Source organism: Trichoplax adhaerens, genomic scaffold, assembly GCF_000150275.1.
Source record: "Trichoplax adhaerens TRIADscaffold_5 genomic scaffold, whole genome shotgun sequence".
NCBI lineage: Eukaryota > Metazoa > Placozoa > Uniplacotomia > Trichoplacea > Trichoplacidae > Trichoplax > Trichoplax adhaerens.
In genome coordinates, this window is record NW_002060947.1 from 470427 (window position 1) to 486094 (window position 15668).

Below are 15668 nucleotides of genomic sequence, written 5' to 3' on the forward strand. Positions count from 1 at the left end.
GGGGTAGCGATGGTGATAATAATCAGATGGTCTCAAGACCGATCGATGTTTTGAATAGCTGTGAATGAAAATGAAATTATTACTACTACGATGACGGTTCTCCACGCAGAAAATGGCTACGTAGCTGTTTACGATCGATGCAAACCAATGAGGATGAGAATGGACCGCTTCTATTTCAATTGACGGTGGCTTTAGCCAGTGATGTCGTTTGTATTAAGCGCTAAATGGGACCAAAGTACTATATAGTATGTACAGTAGAAAGGCTAGAATGCGCGGCACTCACTTGTTCAAAGGTCTGTTGTTGTCCGTCCGTCTACCCATCTACTTGTGGACGTCATGAAAAGGAAAAAAGCATCTTTGTTGGTTTATAATTATAATTCAAGCTGCCGTTTCACAAACTTGCACCTCATCAAGTTATCGTGATCAATTAATCTCGAAAACTGTGCCCTCCATCATCTTGGCATGAAATAAGTCTACTTTACTCCATGGAGTTAAGGTATGGCAAAGTATAATATGAGTGTTTTAGATTAGCACTTTCCCAACATGTTCATGTCATTGCAATCACCAGCATGTGCATTGCGCAATTTGTGCTTGGAGCAGCCCATGCTACTCGCTGGAGCACTTTAAATGTCCGAATTATACTGTACTGTACAGTGTACTGTACAGTACTGTAATGTGCAAATTCAGTGTATGTACTGTACTGTACTGTACTGTACTGTACACTGTAGGTCACGATGTCCATCCGGATTTAGTTGGTACGGTGGAGCGCACGTGACAGTGTACTGTACTGTACTGTACGTGGTACTGTACCTTACGAGTTACTGAATACTGTACTGTACTGTAATGTGCAAATTCAGTGTACTGTAGGTCACGATATCCGTCCGGATTTGGTTGGTACTGTACTGTGGCGCACGTGACAGTGTGCTGTACTGTACAGTACAGTAAATGATCAGGCCTACAGTACCCTACTGTACAGTGTACAGTACACTGTACTGTACACTGCACAGACTACATGACCGAAGGACTATAATACTATGTATGTATTATTGACCGCCGACGTCGGTTACTTAGCAACAGAGATTTGAAATAAAGTTGTATCGTTCTTTGGAAGTAATAGCAAATCAAGTAACCATTGCTGTATAGAATATTATTAATAGATGATATACTCCAGTAATAATCATTGTACTGTTTTGTTAGTTTACCATACTGGTAACAGTGATTGATTCTATTGATACAAGGGGCAAATATTATGGCATAACATGCTTTGAGTAATGCTTGGTGTTGTACTCGATCTACTTCTAAAATATTAGACTGCCTTCCAAATTATTATCATTGCTCTATTTTAATTTATGTACACTTACAGCGATGTCGGTCCTAATCTCAAGACGAAAACAACGGCCTTCTTCAGCATCTGCTGCTTTACAAACCCATTTTAGTCGTCAAACCGTTACCATAGACGATATACGTCCTGCAACATCTATCCCTACATCCAGAAATTTAAGAAACAACGTCCGAAATCAGCAAACCCCTATTGGAACGAAAACTCGAACACAACATAATAATGCAATTAATGGTTGGACTAGTATTGTTCCTATGCAGACAAACAGCCGTACGCAGCGTAGGATAACATTAAGTACCGTTAATAATGTTTCCATATCGACTAATACTAGGTCACGTCCTACTACTGCAGCATCATCTAAAATTAAGGTAAGATGCATCTCATGCCTGTTGTACCTTCAAGGAATACTGTCATATTTTAAACACTCTTATACTAAATCTATCATCAGGTCAATCACCTTTTATCAAATTTGTTATTGCTTATATAAATGATATCATATGATTGCATCGAACGAAGGATTTATATCTCATTATATAAAGTTGTTAAATAACTATAAATCAACAGTTGACTGGTTCAGTTACAACTTATGACGCTATACAGTACGGTATAATAACCGTGTGTTTTCCACTGATGCAGTATATCATGATTTTTTAATGATATAATTGTCTGCGTTTTCCAATATACCTGAAACGATATTAATTTGCCAATTTGTAATCCTAAATCCGCGCTATAAGGTACTGTAACAGAGTCGACAAACTAGTAATTGAATAGAATTAGATGATTGCGAAATTAATTAAAACAGCGTTACACTACGATATAATTCTACGGGTTTTGTACGATAGGTCGTAACATTATAAATTTTTTTAATATAATTTTATAGCAAAATGTAGATAGCATTTATAATAATGAGTGAATCACCCTAGCATATATCAATGCAAATATGCTGAAACTGCTTTTAAAATAAATTAGCATAATTTTCGATTCAGCTAAAATTGATGGAATGTCGATGAAGTAGAATATATTGTCATAAAAACGTCCTATATTAAGAATATATGATAAGAAGCGGATACTTACTTAAAGTAAAATAATAGTATGAAATACTTTCAATCAGTGTATTACTTCATAAATGTGTGTCTCTTCAGATATAGTGTTAAAGCCTTTTACGTTAGATCAATTTGTACTGAAATTAAAAAAAATCAGTTACTATTTCCGTTGCTATGGATTGGTCAAGTTGTAACCTGATAACACTCTGTATTTTGTCCATGACTGTTATTTACTTGTGCTACTGTGTGAATTGTTATCTTTTGCGAATCATAAATTTAAATGCACCTAGTACATCATCGATCATCTTATGCAATGACATCACTTCACTCCGAATTATTATTCCAGTATCAAATCCAGCATATTTGATCAGTATCTCCTACGGTGTATAATGAAAGCCCTTATATACTCAAATATATTAGTATTAAATTTGGTATGAAAATGAAGACTGCCGTTAGCTATGATAATTACATTAATAGCTATTAACAATAGCTCACTTTTTAAGATTTTCTAACACTAATGATACCAATACGCCATCTGCCAACTATATTATTGAAAATACATACCCTCATCAATTTTAACGAAGTTATTGTTTAAAGCCGAACCTGATTGATCAATTTAACTAATTAATATTTTTAAGAGTGACATAATTATTATCAATTGATGCATGTCAAACTAGTTTTATTTCATTAAACAATTTATATAGTTCAAATGTAGAAGCTCAAAGCAACTACGCCATAGTCAATTTAAATTATTCCAAGCAGTTCTGATCATTGTTAGGTATTTCCAAAACATTACGATCATAACGTCAGTTAAGTAATGGCTTTTAAAATAAAGTCGAGAAAAGTTTATCAAGAAACCAATAGATATGGCTATTACATTAAAGTAAATATCATTGATGCTTATATCATTATATACGTAAACTACCTCTTTTTCGTAATTTTATTATTTCACCCATCATATCCTTGGCCATTTTCTATATATTTTCTCGTCGAATTGTATCCTTGCCCATTTCCTATATATTTTCTTCAAGAACTGTATATAATTAGCACATACGTTAACCTTCTTTCCAACTTCATTGTATGTTGCGTCTCATAATTTCATGCTAGTTTGTTTAATTCAAGAACAATTTAATAATTGCGGATGTAAGAAATGTTAATTTGGGTAACACGCTGACGTAATATTGCCCGATAAAATTGAAGAGCGTCACAATTATTTGCAAAAGTTTATATTGTAATTTTGTTTTTAAATGAATTACGAACGGTATTGTATCGTTTTATTACATACTTTTTATCTTATTTAGCTCGAGGAATACGTCAATTTGGACCATCTCCATATCCTAAAAAGTGCATTCGACGTAAGGGCATTTTTAAATTCATAAAAAAATATACATCCCTAGAAGTAACAAATCAAATCTAGTAAATTATAAAGCGATCTTGATCTCTAATTTTTTGAATACTTAGGCCAATGCCAATAAAGGAAGAATATTAACTAAAAAAGAATTTATTAGAGTATTTGGCTCATTAGCTGGTCTTCAAGGAAATGTAAATTTTAAAATACAATAATAAAGCTATAATATTATAAACAAATCAAGTCATATTATGGTACTACCCTATTTATATAAAGCAAATAGAATACGTAAATGTTATTAAGAGAACTACGTTATAGCTTACTGTAATGATGATGACATCACTGAGGATTTTTCAATATTATTGTCAGAATAATGAACAGATCGAGCTACTTTTCATGAAAATTGATTCTTGCTGCAATGACTATATAAGTTGGGTAAGATATATGCGTACGGAAAAATAATTCTTTAATAGTCAGAGAATCGTAACGAGTAGTAATGTACACCAATGTAACTGCTTATTATCTGAATCGAAAATTAAACAATATTAAGCCATACTTTTTTTTAATATAGAACGAATTTTGCACTTATATGCAATTAGAATACGCTGAGAAAGAGGATGCTTATCTTCATGGGAAAGAAGTTAGACTTGTGTTTATTTTACCTGAACGAATTTTGTATTTAAAAATCGCTTGCTTTAGCCACTTAAGAAGCATAGTCGCTACTTTTTGATGTTTTATATATCATCAATGTCTTTAAGAAAATGAAATATCCTCAAGTTCTTATGATCAATTCTTAATATCTTAGGTTGACTTTACTGTTCCGGCAGTAACATCAAACACCCCACATCGAGAACAATTTTTGAGAATATTAAATACCAGTGACAATAATTTCGTTATAATGAGCCAAGTAAGTTTTTATCTTCGTCGATGTAAATTAATCAATTTCTTATCATAAGAGAGGTAGGATTTTCGATCGAATTCTTTGATTTTGCAGTCGTGCTATATTCATTAGCATCTATATCTGTATAAATTTAAATTTAGTATCAGCACGTTACTCGATAAAATTTATTTTTAGCCAGAATCCGTTACTTCAAATTTTATTTATCATTATTTCAGTAATATAGATATGGAATAAAGGCACTGAATAATTTAATAATTAACTAAAAAAAATTGAAAATACTGTTCTGCTTTGAGTTTAGATTTGCAACTTTGATCAAAGATTGATTTAGCATGCATGATATTTGCGTTACGATTTATTTCTATGGCGTCACAATGGTTTCAGTGATAACAACATTGCTACTCTATATAACTCTGTTTCATTTATTATTATGAAAATTTTTTATTCTTTTGATTTTAGACTCTCCTGCAGTTAGATAGAGTCAATAAACAAAAACTATTATACTATTACTACTGACATTTGTTTCTTTTCAACTAGTTCTAAAAATAATTATCAACAGTTTTTTACGCTGGACTATTATGCTATTTTAGTGCTATTTCTGTAGCATAGCGTCTAGTATAATTGACTAAAGATTTCCTAAATTTCGTAGTACTGCGATGGCATTACAGATAAATACTAAAAAAAATTGGAAATTATCCAATTTTTGGTTCTTATATAACATATATATATATATAAATGTTATAAAAAACTGTCTGTAATCACGGTTGAATGCGCCATCGAGATTAGTACACTATATTCTCTTTCTCCGAATACGTTATGAATAATATAAACATTGGATGTTTATCAAATCTATTTAGTACAAGTAGCTCGAGTGTGTTGATGCAGGTCCAAGTACAAAAGTGAATTCTTTTACTACCGTTAATTTCCTGAAATTACTATTAAAAGTTTTCATTTTATTTTATTCTTACGTAACTTCTTATAATTGGTAAATATGAATTGATGCCATATTCTGATCGATGATCAACGAAAAATTTTCATTTCTCAGTATTGCAATATTAGCAGCGATGACTGTTAATGTCGATAGAATGGTATTCGATGTTGTAGCATTAGTAATAGTGACTATTAATACTAACGGAATAATTTTTGGTATTGCAACATTACTAATAATGACTATTAATGTCGATAGGATGGTATGATTACTTTTTGGGGGGCGGACTTAAAATTGAAGCGCAGCCGCAATGTAAGCGCTCGAGTTGGATTTGTTCTAAATTTAAGAAATTGTTTAGAAAATAATTTAAACTAATAAGATATCTCCTTTTGTTATATCAAGATTACTCAAGATTTAACCAAGTCAAAGTCCAAGTGGATAACCGATTTTACACTGATGCCACAATATAATAAAATTGTTACTTCAACAGGGTAAGTCTCTATATAATGAATAATGTCACAATTATACATATATTTATTAAACATCTATCTAAATTTCGCCACTAAGAACGCGTTTCTAATATATTTTGACGTGTTGCAAGACTAAATTTACAATACACTAGATATATTGTGAATATATCCCTATTAGATATTTAATTGTATGCTTATTCGCAATTAGAGTAGACAGTTTTTCCATTAATTAAATATCTATAATCACGAGTAATTTAGCTATAACCAATTACTGTTTAATTCGCTTTTATCTTTCTACTATAATTTGCAAATCCTAGCAGAATGCAAATCTTACTCGATTATTTGTTAATAATTATAATTTTTCATTTTTGTCACTAGATATACACGATTTTAGCTAAATAAATTTTGTAATATCAAGCGTACCAAGATATCATAATAGAAAGTTTAACTTGACTTGCTTCATAATTTTATTTATAGATTCTAATTATTACAAATACATTCAATACTCTTATTCTAAAAAAGGCTAAAAATTAACTAGAATTAATTGTTATTTTGCTTTACATTATATTTTGCTACCAGAGATCGTGAAATTCAATTTTACGAAATGTCTACATTTGAGCCTTACTGCCAAATCAGTGGATTAGACAGTGTTCCGCTAAAAATCGATTACTGGTATGTTTAATATAAATCATCATGAATTTACGACTCTAAACAGTAGAAGCGTAATATTTTTTCTGTCCTGACCTGTTTACTTTCTTGCTGGACGCTATTCTAATTATTATAACGTTGAAGGAAATTCGCGCGCTTTCATTACATTTATAATAAATGCTATAACCTGTATCTAGTAAGCAACCATATATTATTTATGATTCGACATTATAGGGGTTCAAGATCTACCGATGAATGTTATGTGCTATATGGTGATGTCCAGGTAAGTCTAACATGGCCTTCAAGTTAATATAATTAAATCTGTTTTTTAAATGATTTTTCCTCCTATGCATTCATCGTTAGGGCTGCATTAATGTAATACAAATTGCATCTGCTGGAGAAACTCTAAGGTTCGCTCCTTAATTTTTTCAACGTACCTATTCTGAGTAATTTCTTACCCAAAACCATCACATGATCATCTATAATGTAGAACCTGGAAAAAGAGTCCCAAAAGTGACGGTATTGCAAGTGTTAATTTGGAAAGGTTAGTAAATAATTATGGTCGTTTATAAATGAGATTAATTTCTATTTGCCAACACCTATGCTTTTCATTGAATGATTTAGAGAGGTGACAAGATCAAGTAATATTAGGTTTTCTAGGTAAATAAAGGTAGTAAATAATAAAGAAATGATCAAAATCCGTAAGCTGTAACCAGATATTTAAGATTTACTGGTTTATAGTTATAGTAAATGATCAGCTAGTATTTGTTAGTCATCTTCGTATGTAGAAAAGGCTTAAAATAATGACTCTTAAGACTCAAGCGCAAGACTAAAGTTGATGTTCCTGTTATTATAATTTAATAGGTGGAAAGTGCATAATGATTGGGTTGGTCAGGTGAGTTACTTTGATGCCTACTAATCGGTTTTACAAAGGGTTCGCTAAACCTCTTGATTAATTTCGTCGGGTGAAACTACTTTTGATTTTTATATTGTTGGCACAGTTTTGCGTCTTAATATGTTTTGTGTTTAGTAAGGTTATACTGTTTGGTCAATATTTATATCTAGCGTAATATGAAATTACTAATTAGCAATAAGCCGCTTTGGATGGCTATTAGACAGACAATTTCTTAGAAATTTCAAATTTCTGTTACACATGTAATAGAAATAAGTCTGATGGATGAGTCTATTTCCGTATGGAATTTAATGCTCCCTAGAAATAGAACAAAACATAAAATATCTTCGTTTTGATGTTACGTCTACAATTGTTACATATCTATTATACCTTGTTATAATAACATTTAGCTTACTTGTTTGACCTATTTTGCGTTTAATAGATTTAGTGATAAACGGCGATGTTCTTAATTTATCTATCTATCTACTAAATTTATTAATCATCGCATTATTTTTCTACTGATAGTTAAACTATTATGAATCCATCCAATCGGTCATTTCATGTTCTAATGATGATACAAATGCCTTAGTAATAGGTAAATTGATTTATTATTATTGGCGTAAACGTAAAATATATCATAGCTATTTTTAAAAGCGATGTTGTTGTAATACTTGTAATACTATCTTTTTATTAGGGAGCTTACAAAGTAGCACTAAAGTTGACTCTCAGTTACGTGAAATATATTACTCGGTTAATAGTCGCCACCGCATACAACAATCTAATTACATTATGGGATCGCAACCAAAACGAAGAAGTGATAGCGATCAGACTGTATTTAAAATCTATAAAGGTGTCAAGACATTCGATTTTTCCAAACAAAAAAATTTAATTGTCACTGGAGGTAAACGAAACGATAATAATATTAACTAATTTTAATGTATAACTATTTAACAGACTTTACTTCTATACTAAAATAATTAAATTTAAAAACACAGGAATGGATAGAATCATTCGCACATGGAATCCTTATGTTGCAAAGTCAGAAAATATTAAAGCGTTATCATTTATCAAAGTTATATAGGAATTTAAAATGATTTATTTATCTCTATTACAGTAAACCTACCGGGATGCTTAGAGGCCACAATGCTCCAATAAATTACATAAAAATAAGCTCTGATGAAGGCCGTGTTTTTAGTGTTTCTACCGACAAGACAATACGGGTTAGAACATGTCATAGCCGTTGCAGATTAATTTTTAGTTAGGCAATACATGCCTATATACCGTTTACACTTCATGAATAATTATATAATCTACTAGTGAATTCATTCGAAATACATTTATATTCTCTAAAATGTAATTTGTAAATAGATCTGGGATTTACAGGACCACACATGCTTGCATATCGTTAGACCAAAGGCTCATAAAATTAGAGGCGATATACAGGGTAATAATATTTTTATTTACTAACTAAGCAGTGATGTTGAACTTTTAACGTAGTCTGTGACGGATATTTCAAACTGAGAGAAATTAAAGTGTCAATAACGTCTGTCTTAATTCACTTTAGTTGTTCATTATAACACACAAAATCGAACCATTGCTATAGCCACAGATTTGCTTGCTTCCATGACTTTAAAGTGCAAGTATGCTATCAACTGACATTTAAAGCTAACATATGTGGACTTTGTAAATTTTGTATGTGTTGCTTTTACTAATGTTGGATTGAATTATGTAGAACTATTGTAGTCGATATGGCAACGTCGCATAAAGAAGCTATCACGGCTATAAAATATAACTCTAGCTTTAGACAGATTGTGACTGCATCCGATGGTTCAGTAAGTACAGTTAAAGGGAATCATTTCGATAACGATAACTATCAAGATTTATCTTATGCATCTAAAGAAATCTTTATATTAATAAAAGTATACCTCTTATATTCTAATGTAAATACTGAATGCTTTGCTGTCAGGTTGTTCGCGTTTGGGATATAGAAACGGGTAATTTACTTTTTGAATTTACCCAAGCTCACGGTACATCCGCAATTACAGCAATCACATTTGATTCATCTGGTAGAAGGTAAATGCAAAATTGAGCATAATCTTTCACTATTTTTGCAATGTCTGTGGCTATATGTAAATCTAATTTTCAATTGAATGTTTCTTGCTGTCCATGTAGATTAATTACTGCAGGAAGAGACGGCTGTTTAAGAATATGGAATTATAACAATGGACACTGCTTACGAATTTTAAGGAAGGGTAAGAGCTAATATCCAATTTGATTGGACGAATACTTCGACATAGCAAAAATAAGCTTAACATGTAGTATTCAAAGACTAATTCTGTTATATAACGTGTGAAATTCGGTTTACAAAAGTGGTTGTATATCGATGGTTTAGAATAAGTAATGACTACTTTTCGATGGTTAAATAGCAACTATGAATATATGCGAAATCATTTTTTCGCAACCACCTTATCATTATGATTTACATATAATTCTGTAACTGAACGTGATTTATTAGCGTAAATGGTAACATACATTACCCTTCTTTTATGAGTAAGGAATCGGCTACTTATTACGTAAGAATCTTTATTCAATATAACTGAATTACAGTACGAATTATAATAGTACAGTAGACTATGCCAGAATCATCCTTATTTTTCAGTACGACAATAGCCATTTAAAATAAATAATGACATTGTGCTACTGAAAAGCGAACTCAATACTTTTTAATTCATTTGCTAAAAATTGTTTTACTTCCTCACAGATGGACGCAATCAAGAAATATCTGACATTACTTACTATACACAAAATAAAAACAAGTTGGTTTATTCTTGTGAATGCATAAATGGAAGCTGCTTTTGAAATTTATTTTAATGAATCCATTTATTCTAATGTTAATTGCAGGCATATTGTATCGGTTGGTTGGGATAAAAGAATAAATATATACAATGTAAGATGATTAGCTGTCTAACTTTTGATCTTTATAAGAATTCAACCTTGAGGATCATTATAAAGATTTCCGTTTATTCAGTATTAATATTCCTCAAAGATTCCGTAGCAGATAAATTTTTTAACTTCATTGCCCATCTACCATAATTAAGGACAATCCGGATGATTTTCGATATGTCCAGCCACCTATGCCTTACTGGACAGAAGATACTGTATGAAGTTGCTTAAGATTAATTATCTTCTGTTTGTTAGTGTTTATATACCGATATTATATCGTGGTTTAATCATTAACAATAGATCAATGGCCATCAAGATGATATTCTTGGTATTGCTGTATGCTCACCGAATTTATTAGCTACATCGAGTTATAAAGGCAGGGTATGTGGCATATTGCTATTTTTTTACAAGCTATCTTAATTAACACCGGATTTTCAATAATTTGGTCTCCCTTTATTTTCCTTATATTCTATAAAATAAAGATAATTGTATGGAATTTGGTTTCTGGGCATATATTTTGTCGCTTGCAAGTACCATGTAAAGACTCTCAATATAAAGGTATTTGAATAAATTACTCGGCATAATGGGTGCTAAACCTATGCGAAGTCACGATTTAGTATTGCTATTCTTTATTTAATTAGCTGGTGAACAGAATGCCATTACTAAGGTTACATTCCTTGGCACACGCTTGAATGATAAATTTTCTGCTATATTAGTCTCCAATGGACCTAACGGTAAATTCTTACTTTTGCGCTAAAATATCAATCTGATATTAAAATAACTGTATTGATGCCAAAGATTAAGAATGCGATGTTAAAATAAATATTTAGGCTATATCCATTTTTGGAATGTCTATAATGGTGGTGCTATTTATGCGTCTTTCAAGGCGGTAAGTCTGCAAAATCCAATCATTTAATCTTACTTTTGGAAAAATTATTTCCATATAATTAAAGATAATTTTATCTATCATCCACAATTTTTAATAAAAATTACAGACGGATTTTGATGAAATTGTGGCCATTGCCACCAATCATGATAACAGTAGATTATTTACCGCTGACGCTAAAGGTAAGCATTAAATGTAGCGCAAATGTTAAAATTGCACGCATAACATAGAGTTCTTATAATTATCAAATTAGGTCAGGCATGATTTAAATTCTAATATTATATTTTAGGTTTTATTGGCACTTGGGATATCAAGACTTATGCGTCCGGTGGCAAAGAGTATATGCCACCAGATGGTATGTACAATATAAATTATTATCATGATATCAGATTATTTATTATGATAGTATGATAATAATAAGAATTACTATTGTACCGTCTCTTAATTAGTGCTATATTCTTGGAGAGCTCATACTCAAACTATAACATCGTAAGTTTACAACGAGTATTCTGCGTAAATCATCGTTGTCATCACTGTTAATGTGTTTGAAAATCTAAATTTTGAGGCCAAATTACAATTTATAGGATGGATTTGATTGAATATCAGGAGGCTATTGCAACAGCATCAACTGATTGTACTTTGAGACTTTGGACCTACGAAGGGAAATATATTGGTAAATTTTGTTGCTTCACATAATTAGATAAACTAACAACAAAATTGATAACATTGATGCAGATAAATGGCTATTAACATCTCTCTTGCTTTAGGCACTTTTGGTCAACAAGAGAGCTGGGATATCTACGATCCAACATCCTATCAGAGCCCTATGGTACCTTATGATGTCTTAGTCGATCCTCAAAGTCTTCCTAATCACCCCATTTTGAAAGAGAAAACGGACATAATGCAAGTTGCGAATAAAAATTCGACTGTAGAACCTGAAAAAAAAAAAGGGCCCAACGTCCAGGTAAATCACTAATTACAAATAATTTTAATCGGTATTACTAGTAAGCCTTGATAGATTTGGAATTCATTCCATATACTGTATACAGAAAATATGTTTGATATCACGTATAAAAGTGTAGCAATTTATAGTCCCAGTATTCAGAATCATAAAATATTACCCCTTTTAGAAATACTTAATTAGCCCTAGTACCACTGCTAACGTGTTTACCTTGCAGTATTTTACATCTGTTTGCTACCTCTATTGATTTAATTCCTAGAGCCTCTTTTCGTAATTATGCGTATTTCGTATGTACTGGTATTATTAATTCAAGGCTGTTAACTGATATCCTTAATTGTGTGCAATTTCTCTTATGTATTTTCATAGGTTGAGCAATCCCCGACGCAATGGTATAAGAATATGAAGCATAATTCAAAGTAAGCAGTCCCATTAGTCACACAATTAATAACTATAATTTATTATTGAGCTATTGTAGTGCCGAATCATATAGCCAGCGTTTGTATAAATAAGCAGTCCTTTATTGATAGTAACGCTTTGATCATTTATTAAATACTATTTGACTCATTTCAAGGTTCGATGATTTGGATATTACTTCTGAAGTTTTAAGAGAAAGGCTAACTGGATCTGGCAAGAGGTACTTTGTGTTGATAGATCAAATACTAATCCATAATAGATTGTATTCTACAATACACAGATGATAGGATATGCATCGAATAGACGACGTTCTTAGCCAATAATATTAACTTGACGTAATTTATATAGTATGTAGGATAGTAGTAGAATATATACCAACTTTACTAACTGAGGTGTTTACCTGCGTAGATTACGTCACGAGATTCTAACACCATTACTAAGATCCAGAAGTGGCGTTACAAGGGAGTACCAATCTCTACCATGTTACGATTTGCAGGACACACCCTCTATACCGGAGCCTCAAAAATTGACATCGCATAACGATCCATTCGATAGTATTTTTAACTAACTGTATTACCCGATAACACATCAGGATTGTAAATTGCCACGCAATACATTTGTTAACTAGGACAATAGTCTTCTGAACTTATATTCTATCAAAGCATAGCTTCATGTAAATATGTGACATTTTATAAATATTTTTAAACTGTAACATAAGAATTTCATTTGCAATGATTTCTTATCATTTATTCACAGTAATTTCATGTGATGACAGGATAAGTCTAATCTACTGCTATATTGATCGAATCAATTAAATTATACAAAATCTATTATCTCCACACACTATTCTTATTCAAAGTATGCCATAATAAATATTGAATTTTATTTAACGCAATTAGCTACAGAAGCACTGCTAATTTACATTGAAATCATCTGGTACGGTATTACTTCAGGGATGAGCATCCCTTCATGGGACTGCTATTCATATATTTATATCAGATCCATATTAAGATGATTATAACGGTGCAGGCTCTAAGTCTTAGTACATTATCATAACATGGTTTAATATTCATGTTCAGTACGAAGTAAAAGATAGACAGCAGCGGTTAAACCACCAATGTTGATCCAGTAGCAATGGCGTCTTTTCCATAAATGCTTGTACTGTTGTAGAACCTAATCAAACATTGTATTTTACATAATTTTCTAGTTATTACATTCCAAATTTCGTATTTGATAAGAAAAAACGTTCATCGAACAAAGTGGCTACCTTAGTCATAACTTTGCTGTCTTGAGTTAGTAATACCGCTCTGCCACTTGAACAGCGACAAATCCGCGCCATTTCGGACAATGCATGATCATATAATTTCCAGTTTTTGTGCTTACTGCCAATTCTAATATTTAATAACACTAATTTATCGACGGCAAATGATGCAAATTTATGTGATAACAAATAATGTTAGATAAAACACACAATACATCATTTCTACTTGACATTTCCCAACCTTTTGCCAAACGGCTGCAAAAGAAATAGATTTTTGAAATTATAACGATATAAACATCAAATTATATACAGTGAGTACTATTATCATAGCTGCAGCAGTTATACGTAATTACCATATCGGATACAACGATATCAACACTATTACGACGAAGTGGTAAACAGCAAACATCCCATGTTGCTACGTCCATCGCCATCGATCTATGTAAAAAGAGTTCCGATATTATGCCAAGGGTAAATCCGAAATTAATTTATTAATGAGTAGCGGAGCTGGTTAGTAGTCAGAAATAATTTTTCACTCTTTCTTAGAATAAGCTAATCAATTTATGTCAAGTTGTGGGTGGTTGCTTTTTATTCCTTTATTTTACTTTGTAAAATTTGATTTAAGTACAGCAAGTACTAGACATAAAAATTACTAACTCACCTAATATTATTCTGGTTACCAGCATAGTCCCTATTTGCAACAGATCTGAGGCCAGCAGCATGATGATTATCACCGCAGATATGAAATGAACTAATCCAATTAACAGCTCCCTAGATAGAGACAAAGATATCAAGGTAATGAATATGTAGGCAGGACTGATACTTCAATTCGAATACTGCCCAGATTGGAGGTTACATTACCTCGACACTAATGGAGCCTCCACCAGCCATAGGATCACAAACAATGTCTCCATTCTGAATATCAGCTAACCTACAAAGTGGTTGAATACCAACATCGTAATGCGTATAGACGCGATATTCCGTAGTGTAATGTAAAGTGCAGTCATTAAGTAACAATGACAAATTTTCTACCTGAGCATATTATAAGCTATAGTTGAACGTAAAGCCGTTGGACCAAATTGGGTAATATTACGCCTGTGTAAGCTAGCACCAGTGAGAGCAATTGAGATATTGATTGAATTTTCGACAATATTGAGTATAACATTAATATCAGGGTTGCTTAGATCAACACGCCAATGCAGGAGGTCATTTATAGCTCCACCAAATTTGGCTGCACAATCCATGGAAGTAAATTGATGATCCTTGCCAACACGGTTACACGTAACTCGAAAGGTTGGTGTAGCAATCGGAATAACGTTATTCGGATGTGCGTTGATAGAGACATTGTTTTGAAGAGAAGCTTCTTGATTTTTATCATATAATAAAGCCGATGGAGGCATAGTAAAATCCGGAAGGGTTGGATAAGGCTTTCCGGTAAACAAGTGCCAGGTATATAACGGTTGTTTCCATTGTAATTGACTAGGTAAATCCAATAATCTATCCTGAAATGTCTCCTATTATCATTATGGTATAATAGTGTCGGTTGTGAGATTCATTATGCTTTGATATGTTGTCCTTGAGCAATAATGATTTATTAGGCAAAGAATGTCATTTGCATACGTCAAATAATACGTATT

At 31.9% G+C, this 15668-nt stretch overlaps 4 protein-coding genes across 4 annotated transcripts; 3 read left to right on the forward strand and 1 right to left on the reverse strand.

Annotated features, from left to right (window-relative positions):
• Positions 1-1365: 1365 nt before the first annotated feature.
• On the forward strand, positions 1366-2252 carry TRIADDRAFT_56147 (uncharacterized protein; the record flags this gene model as incomplete). The annotated part of the gene is made up of 2 exons (XM_002112240.1): positions 1366-1707; positions 2220-2252. 2 exons carry the CDS (start codon positions 1366-1368, stop codon positions 2250-2252), a joined length of 375 nt encoding a protein of 124 aa, XP_002112276.1.
• A 1230-nt stretch (positions 2253-3482) lies between these two features.
• Positions 3483-4792, forward strand: TRIADDRAFT_56148 (uncharacterized protein; the record flags this gene model as incomplete). The annotated part of the gene is made up of 7 exons (XM_002112241.1): positions 3483-3525; positions 3684-3781; positions 3844-3924; positions 4100-4165; positions 4302-4370; positions 4536-4637; positions 4772-4792. The coding sequence occupies 7 exons, from the start codon at positions 3483-3485 to the stop codon at positions 4790-4792; spliced, it is 480 nt and encodes a 159-aa protein (XP_002112277.1).
• A 900-nt stretch (positions 4793-5692) lies between these two features.
• On the forward strand, positions 5693-13424 carry TRIADDRAFT_63930 (uncharacterized protein; the record flags this gene model as incomplete). The annotated part of the gene is made up of 31 exons (XM_002112242.1): positions 5693-5818; positions 5959-6047; positions 6606-6698; positions 6909-6957; positions 7038-7084; positions 7165-7218; positions 7539-7569; positions 8092-8161; positions 8261-8467; positions 8562-8604; positions 8681-8786; positions 8935-9010; positions 9131-9206; positions 9299-9398; positions 9533-9639; positions 9739-9818; positions 10328-10382; positions 10468-10513; positions 10665-10724; positions 10810-10890; positions 10992-11067; positions 11151-11243; positions 11340-11398; positions 11505-11577; positions 11685-11750; positions 11845-11884; positions 11980-12068; positions 12163-12359; positions 12723-12772; positions 12928-12990; positions 13179-13424. The coding sequence occupies 31 exons, from the start codon at positions 5693-5695 to the stop codon at positions 13336-13338; spliced, it is 2562 nt and encodes an 853-aa protein (XP_002112278.1). The 3' UTR covers positions 13339-13424.
• A 408-nt stretch (positions 13425-13832) lies between these two features.
• On the reverse strand, positions 13833-15431 carry TRIADDRAFT_25997 (uncharacterized protein; the record flags this gene model as incomplete). The annotated part of the gene is made up of 7 exons (XM_002112694.1): positions 13833-13943; positions 14038-14161; positions 14273-14286; positions 14385-14469; positions 14693-14802; positions 14893-14962; positions 15064-15431. The coding sequence occupies 7 exons, from the start codon at positions 15429-15431 to the stop codon at positions 13833-13835; spliced, it is 882 nt and encodes a 293-aa protein (XP_002112730.1).
• Between the last annotated feature and the right edge of the window lie 237 nt (positions 15432-15668).